Source organism: Pseudorasbora parva, chromosome 18 (assembly GCF_024679245.1).
Source record: "Pseudorasbora parva isolate DD20220531a chromosome 18, ASM2467924v1, whole genome shotgun sequence".
Classification (NCBI taxonomy): Eukaryota; Metazoa; Chordata; class Actinopteri; order Cypriniformes; family Gobionidae; genus Pseudorasbora; species Pseudorasbora parva.
Window position 1 is genome coordinate 30,516,290 of NC_090189.1, and position 12,386 is coordinate 30,528,675.

General features: G+C 36.3%; 1 protein-coding gene across 3 annotated transcripts in view; it reads right to left on the minus strand.

The window, feature by feature from the left end:
* Positions 1-375: 375 nt before the first annotated feature.
* ebf1b (EBF transcription factor 1b) overlaps positions 376-12,386 on the minus strand; it is a 160,419-nt gene continuing 148,408 nt past the window's right edge. Inside the window, exons 12-17 of one of the 3 annotated variants that reach the window (XM_067423863.1) lie at positions 10,624-10,689; positions 9,726-9,888; positions 9,407-9,586; positions 5,670-5,864; positions 3,972-4,040; positions 376-2,006 (exon numbers count right to left, since the gene is read on the minus strand). In XM_067423863.1, coding sequence (XP_067279964.1) covers positions 3,973-4,040; positions 5,670-5,864; positions 9,407-9,586; positions 9,726-9,888; positions 10,624-10,689 — 672 coding nt within the window. In that variant the 3' untranslated portion in view covers positions 376-2,006; position 3,972. Of the gene's footprint in view, positions 2,007-3,971; positions 4,041-5,669; positions 5,865-9,406; positions 9,587-9,725; positions 9,904-10,623; positions 10,690-12,386 lie in introns of all 3 variants that reach the window. The other 2 variants (XM_067423862.1, XM_067423864.1) reach the window with 2 other exon arrangements.

Here is a 12,386-nt window from a genome sequence, read left to right on the forward strand (position 1 = left end):
AGATATAAACACATTTGCGAGTTATAAAGTCAGAATTGCGAGATATTAACACAATTGCGAGTTATAACGTCAGAATTGCGAGATATTAACACAATTGCGAGTTATAACGTCAGAATTGCGAGATATTAACACAATTGCGAGTTATAAAGTCAGAATTGCGAGATATAAACAAAATTGTGAATTATAATGTCAGAACTGCGAGATATCAACAGAATTGCGAGTTATAAAGTCAGAATTGCAAAATATAAACAGAATTGCGAGTTATAAAGTCAGAATTGCGAGATATTAGCACAATTGCGAGTTATAACGTCAGAATTGCGAGATATTAACACAATTGCGAGTTATAACGTCAGAATTGCGAGATATTAACACAATTGCGAGTTATAAAGTCAGAATTGCGAGATATAAACAAAATTGTGAATTATAATGTCAGAACTGCGAGATATCAACAGAATTGCGAGTTATAAAGTCAGAATTGCGAGATATAAACACATTTGCGAGTTATAAAGTCAGAATTGCGAGATATTAACACAATTGCGAGTTATAAAGTCAGAATTGCGAGATATTAACACAATTGCGAGTTATAAAGTCAGAATTGCGAGATATTAACACAATTGCGAGTTATAAAGTCAGAATTGCGAGATATAAACAAAATTGTGAATTATAATGTCAGAACTGCGAGATATCAACAGAATTGCGAGTTATAAAGTCAGAATTGCGAGATATAAACACATTTGCGAGTTATAAAGTCAGAATTGCGAGATATTAACACAATTGCGAGTTATAACGTCAGAATTGCGAGATATTAACACAATTGCGAGTTATAACGTCAGAATTGCGAGATATTAACACAATTGCGAGTTATAACGTCAGAATTGCGAGATATAAACACAATTGCGAGTTATAAAGTCAGAATTGTGAACTATGAGCACAATTGTGTTTAAAGTCAGAATCGTAAGATATAAATTGCAAGAGAAACATCAGCGGACTATTCTGGCTTTGAAACTCACCATTGAGAGCATATATCACAATTCGGATGTTTTTTTTTTCTCACGATGTGATATGATATGGCATGATATGAACTTACAACTGCAGAAGATAAAGTCACAATGACCTTTTTTTTGTGGCAGAGACCAGCTTCCATACTTCACAAATGAAATGCCAAACATGTTTTTCAATCATAACTTCTCTGGGGGACTTGAAGGCAGCATAATCTCAGCAAATGGAATATGAGTGTGAATATCAGGACATGACAGTAACAATGCAAAAGAGCTGAGTTTCTCCCTTTGGCATTTACAAATTGTTTTTTAAACCATGGGTAAAAAAAAAGGCATAAATGATATCTTCGCCACCACAGTTTAAATATAATTTCACATTGCTGGCACATTTTGTAGACTTGATTGAACAAAAGTTCTTCAAATTCAAAAGCAATTTAGCAAATTCAGTGGGACATCACTGCACAAAAATCACCTGCAATCCTTCATTAGCATCTAAAATCATAAATAGAAACCACTGCAATATCGTGTCAGGTATCATTTCATAAAAGGGTGATACACACAGAAACGCACAAATATGATGGCAAATCAATAACTACGTTTTTTAAAATAAATAGACCTCTCATGTTATAGTGTAGATGGGGCGGGTGAGCATCGTCTGTGCTGTCGCTCCTTATCTTAAAAAGTGTCTAGAAGGTGAGTACAAATTTCAACATCAAAACAGGGAGGTACAACAGTTCAGTTCAATATTTTTTCTTGTATCGTTCTTCCTCTATATATTTTTGTTTCAAAGCAGATTGTGTTAAAAAGGGCCTGAGTTTGTAGTTTTTCATCCTTCAGAACAGGACCGCGAGGTCAGTCCAGCGCCGGAGTTTTCTGCACACGCTCAGTGAGACCAGTGGCATGAAAGAGCATGTTTCATCTTTTTGTCTGCACACAGACGCTCACGCACACACACACACACACACACAGACACACCCTACATGGGAGGAACGATCATTCCAGGGATAACTGTGAAAAGAGAGAGAGAGAGAGAGAGAGAGAGAGAGAGAGAGAGAGAGAGAGAGAGAGAGAGAGAGAGAGAGAGAGAGAGAGAGAGAGAGAGAGAGAGAGAGAGAGAGAGAGAGAGAGAGAGAGAGAGAGAGAGAGAGAGAGCGCGTGTTAGTTCACTCTACTCCATTAAATAACTCTTCATTAAACGAGCCGCATTCAAAATGTGAGTGAATGAAACACTACTGGTCAAAAGTTTGAAATATTAAAGATTGTGTGTGTTATTTAAAGAAGTCTCTTATGCTCACCAAGGCTGCATTTATTTGATCAAAATACAGTATTGTTACAATTTACAATAACTCTTTTCTATTGTAATATAATTTAAACTGTAATGTATTCCTGTGATGCAAAACATCATTACTCCAACTTCACTGTCACATGATTCTTTAGAAATAATTCTAATATGCTGATTTGATGCTCAGTTATTTTTATCAGCTATTATTGGTGCTCATAATAATGATTCTTCAATGATTTTTGGATGAATAGAACGTTCAGAAGAACATTTATTTGAAATATAAACCTTTTGTAACATTGATCCATTCTTGATCGATTCAAAGCATCTTTGCTGATTAAAAGTATAATAAAAAAATAAAAAAGTATGTACCCCAAACCTTTGAATGGTAATGTATCAGTTTCCACAAAAAACTCTACACACAGTAGCACAACTGTTTTTAACATTGATAATAATCCGAAATGTTTCCTAAGCAGGAAATTATCATATTAGTCTGATTTCTGAAGGGTCATGTGACACTGAAGTAGAGTAATGGTGCTAAACATTCAGCTTTACCATCACAGGAATAAATTACATTTTAAAATATGTTAAAAAAGAAAACAGCATATACAACATATACAGTCTTGGTGGGCACAAGAGACATGAAAAAATCCTATTACAACTTTTGACCAGTAGTGTATGTAAAAGTGTGAGTTGTACAGCAAAGCCATCATTGCTACGAGACTGGACATATTTTCGTATTTTTCTCAGCTATTAATAGTTCTTTAAACTTAGCAATCTGTTTTCACATCTGCATAACAAACCATGGCCTTTTCAGATGAGGGATAAATCCTAAACTCTTTCAGTGTCAACGCAAAATTGGCACAAACTAGACACTTGAAGCGGTTTATTAAACGCCTCAACCGACTCCTAATTGCTTGCAAGCAGTTAGCTTTATTGTTCTGGGCTTGTGCGGCCATGTTGCCCTTGTGTGCCCCACTTAAATTATGAATTCATCGGAAATCTGAGACAGTCTAATATAATGTCAATTGAAATTCATTCCAGAAACATCACTCTTTTTAATACGAGTTAGGCCAACATGGACTCTTTTTAAACATGGGGAAAATGCTTAGCACTGCAGATCTGACTCAACATGAGTTTAGCAACTGCTGACAAACAGGAAAAAAAAAAAAAAGAGGTGAACTATTCTTGAGGGGTTGTGTTCTCTTAAAACTGCTGGAGGTTAAACACAACCCGGAATACATGCAAACACATGCTCATACATAATATTTACATCATTTTGGATGTAACACTCTACAACTTTATGATAAAACAGAAAACTGGAGTGTGATATATGGGAAACATGGGATATTTAAAGGTGAAGGGTGTAATTTCTGCACCATTAGCGTCAACAAATGGAATTGCTAAAATAATGACTGTTTTCAAACAGGTTTCTCAAACAGTCCTCATGTCTGTCATTGGTTGGACAAACAGAAACTCCCGCCTCACACCACTGGTCCAACTGAATTTCTTATGGCTGACTCTGTATGTTAAACTCAGATTAAACGTTTAAATGTCAAAAATTACACACTTTACCTTTATGTAATGTTTATTATGCAAAATCTCTGTTATTTGTAGGAATGGATGGATGTTCAGATACAGAAACATGTGAGGAGTGGGATAAACATGGGAGAAGTAACGGATGAGTAACATACTTCAGGAGAAGGCCAGGCCTTGGAGTGCGCTGGCTGTGGAGTACTTGTTAGAGTCGACAAAAGACTGATCTGAGGGCAGTGGAGAGAGGAAGAAGGGAAAGAGAAAGAAGAGAGAGAGGTTAATATCAGACTGAATTATGGGTGAGTATATAGTCAAAAGGAAGATTAGACATTCATGCTTCTAGTTTACTATGTCACAGATCCTTTATGTTACACTACCATTCAGAAGTTTGGGGTCATTAAGACTTTCTTTATATACAGCAAGATCACATTCAATTAAAGCAATTGTTTTGTTTGTTTTTTCCCCCTCAAAAAATCCAGTTATTTTTAATCAAAGAATCTATATTTATTATAGTTTCCATTTTTTATGCTTTGTGTTTGGGGGAACATTTCAACAAAGTTTCAATATCTTATTCAAGGGTTAGTGGACCCAAAAGGGGGTAAAAAATAAATAAAAAAATGATATCATCAGTTACACTCATGATGTTCTAAACCCACAAGACTTTCGTTCATCTTTGAAACACAAGTGAAGATATTTTAAATTAAATCAGAGATTTCAGTTCTCTCATAAACAGCCACTTTGTTGCTTCAAAAAGTTCAAAATTTCTGCAGAGACTTCACTTTATATGATGAACAGAATTAAATAAGGCTTTTATTCACATATAAACATTGATCAATGAACACAACCGGGCCGGCTTGACACGATTTTTGTTTTTTGCTGTGTAACAACCAAATTGGTTCTCACAGAAGCTCAATTATGAACATAAACCACGAGAATGAACCTCATTGGTTCTCACAGAAGCTCAATTATGAACATAACACACGAGAATTAACCTCATTGGTTTTCACACAAGCTCAATTGTGCTGCTTAACACACGAGAATGAACCTAATTGGTTCTCACAGAAGCTCAATTGTGAACATAACACACGAGAATGAACCTCATTGGTTCTTGCTGAAGCTCAATTGTGAACATAACACACGAGAATGAACCTCATTGGTTCTCACAGAAGCTCAATTGTGAACATAACACACGAGAATGAACCTCATTGGTTCTTGCTGAAGCTCAATTGTGAACATAACACACGAGAATGAACCTCATTGGTTCTCACAGAAGCTCAATTGTGAACATAACACACGAGAATGAACCTCATTGGTTCTTGCTGAAGCTCACACAAGCTGCATAACATGAGAATGAACCTCATTGGTTCTTGCTGAAGCTCACACAAGCTGCATAACATGAGAATGAACCTCATTGGTTCTTGAGGAAGTTCAAACGTGCTGCGTAACACACAAGAGTGAACCTTGAAGAATGAGAATAAAACTGGACTAAACATCTCATTTGGATTAGTTTTACTCTTTTTTTGAAGCGTCTAAGTGTCAGTTGTGTAGCTGTCAAAAGAGAGACAGAAAAAACAAAAAAAAATTCATTAAAAATATCTTCACTTTCGAAGATGAACAAAATGCGTACAGAAGGCACCAAATTTAGTTGCGCAAGATTTTTGTAAAAATGTAGTTGCGCAATATTTTTTTTTGGAAAAGTCGACCCCCTTGAAGTAATTTGCACACGTGTATACAGTGGGTATTCGGTGTTGTCAGTTGATTGGGTTAACTTCCTTTCGCATTGCTTTAGTATTTTCCTTTTTTTAATTTTTATGATGTCATTACTGTCATTTGAGTGTGAAGGACTTGTGCGTTACCTTGGAGACCGTTCCCATTGGTGCTGGTGCATGTCGGTGGAGGTGAGGACTGGGGCCGAACGACGGGAGCGAACGCGCTCTTCTGTTTCACAGCTGAAACCATGTTTGCCGGAGAGAAGGAGAAGATTCCAGAGGAGCTGCTGCAGTTTGAGGGCAGGCTGGTGGAGGAGGCCATGGTGGGGCTGGAGGGGACGACTGCAGGAATGCAGGAAGCGAGGTTGAGAAATACATTTTGGATTTAGCAAAAAGTCAAGGAAGGAAGAGAAAAATTCACGTGGGGAAGAGTTTAGGGAGGAAATTATTAGTTGCAATTAAACTAAACCACTTCAGAAGAAGCAATTTGCGTTAAAAAAATATTTAATAAAGATTTTGATGTTAAAACATTCTCCTTTCCTAATTAAAATAACTACAAAGTGTCCTATAGCACTAGGCTGCGTTTAACCTTTAGCTATTTGCCTTGGGTTCATTTTGTTACTTGGGATGGCTTTAATTTTTATATTCATCATTTAAAATCCAAGTTGCCACATTAAATTAGTTCAGGCGAAACCTTGTAACAAAGGCACAATCCATTAATCAAGTCTAATCAATTGAGGAAACCTGGAAGCTTAACAGGGGTCTCTGGGACTGATTGGAAGTGATTTGATGGAGTCAGTGAGCCTTTTATAATACTTGTTAACAGTGCAGGATGTTAGCAGTGCATTTCAAGTGTTAGCCCATCAATTACTTTATTGATTTAATCAACAGTCTTAATTCAGGGGCCAAAATGGAATGTAAATTTGACAGAGGCAGTAAAACGCTGTTTTCTGTAAAAAGGACTAGAGTCGGAGGAGGATAAAGTGGTTAGGGCTGCACTGCCGAACTCCTGATTGCTTTCTTTTCTTTTGTTCGTGTCAAATTTGTGCGTGCCACTGGTCTCTTTAACTAACTCAATCTTTTAAAAGACACCGTTTTCAACTACTAACCGCTTTTGGCCATTCATTTACACAACAACGACATTTTGGAGGCCTGAGAAAGCGGACTTTTGAAAGCAGGTTGCAAAGTGCACATTTTTGAAAACAATACAGTTATCGTCACTGTGTAAACTACAGAAATGTGAATTTGTGAAAACGGTGACACCATGCGCATTACGTGTTCAGTCTATAGGCGCGTAGTGTTTCTTTACAAAGTAACATCGCCAACTACCACCAAACAGTAGCCTGACGTGATCATACTCAATTCTAGTCAGAATATGAGTCTGAAACTGCTCCATTGAGCTGTGATCATGCGGTGTGTTTCAACCGAACCAGGAAAGACCTCAATTGGATAGACCAACAACCAATCAGAGCAATGAAGCGGCGCATTACGTTAGTTGTCAAATGTCAACAGAACTCAACTGCACTGTGTTGTGAAGTTCGCGATATATAGTTCGCGATATATATCACACATTATGTGATATATAGACGCATGAATGCGAATTTTAGCAAGCAACCATGCCAAAATAACACATTTTACCCCCTAAACACCATTTTTTTCTGGATAACCACCCGAGAAGCTATTGTTTAGGGCTAGTAGTTGGCGGGATTTGTTGTAAAAATTTGGCAACCCTGTCTGCACGTGCGCTGGAATAAACGATCCTTGCCGGTGTTGTAAAAAAAAAGAATTTAATGATACACAGAGTACTTACCAACATGATCATCATTTCTGAGAGAAATTGTGAAGGTGAATGCATATACAAACAAGCTCTCCGTTTAGGATTTAAACAAATATAATCCAAGCCCCTTTGATGACGTGCATGATTACGTTACTGTTTATCATCTGTCCGACATCGTCTAATGATGATTTCATTGGTCCGAACAGTTTCTGTTCAGGCATAATCACTCGTCTATGGATCAAATCAAGACCAAACTGCCCGAGCTCAAATGTTGTGGGAGAGGCTGAGTTCGGCTGGTGTCCAGGCTAACCAAACAGCAGAATACAGCGTATATAGGTGTTACACGAATCTGTGTAACATGGATTGTTCTGACAACGTTGTTGTCTGTAAGCAACATATGCCAAGGAAAACTTTTCCATGTTTAATACATTGTCGTGCAAACGTACCCTTAGTGTCAAATTCTTAGTGTCAAATTCCCCCCCCCAAACACACACCCCTCACTGATCAAGTCATAATTAAGCCAAACAAACACATCACAATCTTTTGTCTCTGGCTCACTTTCTCATCTTTGGTTAATTGGAAAGAGCGAGCAATTAAGAATTAGCACAATAAATAACAGCTGGAGTGAGGTGGCACTGTCAGGCGAGCCGAAGAGAGAGCGCGTCGACAGTTGAGGAGAAGAGAACTTTTAAAGAGCTGTTGAATACAGACTGCGGAGCAGGAGGATTGTGGGAATTCTCATTTGGGAATTGAATCAGACCTAAAGGCCCATACTGTCAGACTTCCTGTAATGATTGCACATCAAAGACAGAAGTTTGTTTGGAAACAAAGCCTTGTTTGAGTGTGAATTAAAGGGATAGTTCACCCAAAAATGAACATTTTGTCATCATTTACTCACCCTAATGTTGTTCCTAACCTGTATGAATTTCTTTGTTCTATCAAACACAAAAGAAGATATTTAAAAAATGTTGTTACAATGGTTGACAGTAGCCATTGACGCCCATAGTAGGGAAAAACAGGGGTCCATCAACTGTCTGGTTACCAACATTCTTTAAAATATCTTCTTTTGTGTTCAACAGAAGAAAGAAACTCACAGCTTTGGAACAACATGAGGGAGAGTAAATTATGACAATATTTATTTTTGAGAGAACTATCCATTCAAGCACGTCAACTGTCCAATTTGATAACAGAAAACAAAAGTTCCAAAAGATTGTACTTTTAATTGCTTTTTTTTTTTTTTTTAAAGCTTTTTAAAAGATCTCATGTATTAAACAGCAAATGCAAGCTTGTCACAGTAGGTCTGTCTTTTACAGAAATGACATCACACATTTTGTCACGTGCCACACGGTGCGGCACATGCGGTTGCATTGTGCGGTTGCATTCACTGCTCTTCAGCGAATTTTCAATGGCAAAATCCAGTCATTACAAACGAAATCCACGCACGAGGGCCCAAGATTCACGTGAGATTATGTTCAAGTCTGTCACACAGAATTTGCCACACTGACCAACAGATAGCTGCTTGGTTTGAAAGTCACTTTCAGTATCGCTTTATACATCACAACACTATTGACAATGAACATTTTTTGCTCATGAAATTTCACAGAAATGATGCTACACTTTGACCACACTTTTAAAGTGCAAGTCAGATTTGAGAACTACAGAAGAGGGGGAGCATATTTACTTAAATTAAAATGGCAATGTTTCTGACATAAAGCAATTATAGCTTTAGATATCTTTGAATATAGTGCTTAAGTCATGTGGACTACATTAAAATAATTAGTGTTGGATTCATTTTGAAACTAATTACACATAATTGCCAGTACATTTTCATATATATAAAAAAGAAATGGCAAATAACATTGAATGAAATGTAAAATTTTAAAATAGAAAGACAGAAATAGTATTTTCTACTAAAACGTAATCCAATAATAAATATTTTATTTACAACAAACGAACATTACAACGAAATTGTCGATACTTTTAAGGTGATTTTTTAAAATCATTTTCCTTTTATTTTATGGAAAGGGGCAGCATGTACATTCCGCTAAACATCTCCATTTGTGTTTCATGGACGAAATATGTAGAATATATCATCTTGAAAACTCACTTGCGTAGGGCGAGTTGGCGGCTGAGCCGTTCAGGAAGCTCGGAGAGCCAGTCAGGTTGGTCATGCCGCCATTGCCGTAGCCATTCATGCTGGTGGATACCGTACTGTAACTGCTCTGCTGAGGGGTGGAACTGGGCACATAGCCGTGCGGTGATACACTACTCGTGTTACGACTGAAACCTGCACTCAGAAACACAGAAAACTTAGGTCGACTTACCCTTACGCACACAGCTTTGATGACATTTATCCAACACATCACTAGAGCACACTTGTGCAAGTTTATATATGTGTGTGTGTGAGGAGAGAAACAATATCTCACCCTGGTTTCCACCCTGAGACGACTCTGAGACGTTAACGGCCAGCTGTCCGGTGAAAGAGTTCACTCCCATCATGCTTGCATGGACGGAGCTGTTGGTGAGGCCGGTGAGCTGGTTGTGGTTTCGTGGCACATTGTACAGGGCCTCAGCGATGTCTGCTGCTCGCTTTAGAATTATTTCCTATGGAAAAATGATTCATCATCTCTCACAATTTAACACTTTCAGTGGATACATGAGTGTTATCTTTTATATCTATGGGCTGGGATGATTCTTTAGTTTGTGTTATATGAAGGTCACATCTCGGAAACTTTTTATCACTACTTTATAATTATTTTCTACTTTTCATTTGTCTTTTGTTTGTTTTACCCTTTATTGTGTCAGACCCAGACTTTCAATATTAAAATCCAAATAAAAAACATAAAAAAACATTCTAATAATCTGAATAAAAATGTAATATTTATAGTGTTAAAATTATTAAAATATATATTTTAACAGAAATTACATCCCTTGTACATCAGTTGTGGCGTCATTTCCTCCATGACTATTTTGTCACTAATAGCTTATTTACCTTGAAAAGTTTACAATTTTATTTAAAAAAAAATGAAATTCCATTTCCATATTTGTCATTTCCATTACAGAAGACCCCAATAATCATTTGGCATGTGGTGAAAATGTTCAATCTTCTGTGATATATGTACACTGTTGGACACCATTTGAAGACAAATTTAAACTGCTTAGAGTGTTTTTAAGAAAGTTTCGTTGTGTTTTATTTTTATAAAAAGTTTGCCGGGCCTAACATAGTGACAGAAAGAACCATATTTTGTTCCAAATGTGTTAAGAACAAGCGGATGGTGAAGAGAATTCATGCAACTGTTATGTATCAATGATAATGCTCCTCACCTGGTTGTTATGGGGCATTCCATAAAGTGCTTCCACCAGATCTGCTGCTCTCTTCAAAATCACTTCCTGTATGCAAAACAACACACAAACAAAGAAAATATTGATGATAAAAAAGATTTAGGGCCCGTTTCATCCTCAGTTCATTGTTTATACATCTACAATCCATAATAAGTGTCACTTGTAACTATACAATGTGATGTTGTTCTCTTTCACAGATGAAAAAATTTCCGTTTAATAACATCAGTGATCACAGCCAAGTGGAACACATGGAGCTGATGTTTGCTCAATTGTTCTGTGTCTGTCAGGATGAAAAAGTGCAGTATTTCAGCAAACATCTGCTTTGCGTTGAGGAAGGACAATGCAATCTATGTTTGCAGCGAAGGTCACTCGGTTTCACAGTACTGGGCAATAACTCAGCAGAGAGCCAGCTCTCGTAAGAGCCCTTGCGATGACGGTACATCAGAGAGAGAATCGATGCGTTCCTGCTAATGAGAAGTAATTACTTTAACATATGCTTTTCTGCGCAGTCACGTGATGGGGAAGAAGGACAGCGGGTGTCATGATTGTTTAAGTGCAATGGCTGGAAAGCATTAGTGACTTTTGTGTTGTTTTAATAATGTGATTATGTGGCTTGTGCAATATCTCCACATTATCAAGCTAGCATGGGATGAGCAAGCATGGGAGAATTGCAACAAATGGCACAATAAAAGTAAAAGTTCAGACACTAAAGCCTGTGTTTTGATCAAATTCTGGCAAACAATGAATTAATGATGAAACATGGATCATATTATGTAGGTTTGTCATTCGACTTCAAAGTAAAAATACCCTTAGGGAAAAATCTCTAAAAAAATCATGTTTATGCAGTAGTTATATCCATTATACACAGAATCCATTTATTCACTTTTTGAGTATAAACCTGAAAATGAAATTTCCAACCCAAACTGTCATATATCTTGAATATTTTGGAGCACAGACTTAAGTTTGGTCTCTTTTTAAAGACGACAATTGGCAGATTATTGCTGAAGTGCAAAAAAAGAAAAAAAAATCCAAAGAGTTATAGATTTGTATGTTTATTGTTATAAAAAAATGCACAAAAGTACAATTTCCAATTTTATGGGAACTATATAATTTCCCAAAAAAGATGTTTACTCTAAAACTAGGAGCGAATCAAATCCATGAATCTAAACAAGCTTTTCCAAATTTAAACTGAATATCTTTTTGCTTAAAATTTGCTTTCAGGAAGATTTAGTTTGGGTGCAGTACCAAAAGCTTGAAATTTGTTTCCCATTCGTTTCCATTGTGGTCATTTTTGACCGTGAGGAGTACAAATGCAACATTTTTTTTTCAGGACCATTTGAACCTTAATGCTTTTTTTTTTTTTTTTTTTTAGTACTTCAAATATCAAGTACTAAAACCTTTTCCAAGTTCCGTACCATTCCAATTAAGTAATAATAATAATAATAATAATAATAATAATAATAATAATAATAATAATAATAATAAAATAAAATAAAACAAAATTGAAATATAAATGGTATTCACTGGTATGTATGAATGAAAATTGTTCTTAAAGCCATTCACATTGATATAAATATAACTATTAGTACTATACATGTAAAAATTGATGCATTGATATTAATATTAGTTGTTTATAAACCATCATATGTCATTTATAACATTTATCATTAACACAATTTCGAATTTGTAAAAGCATTTAATCATAAACTGTTCCAACTTCCCATTAGATCTTACCACCTTAAATA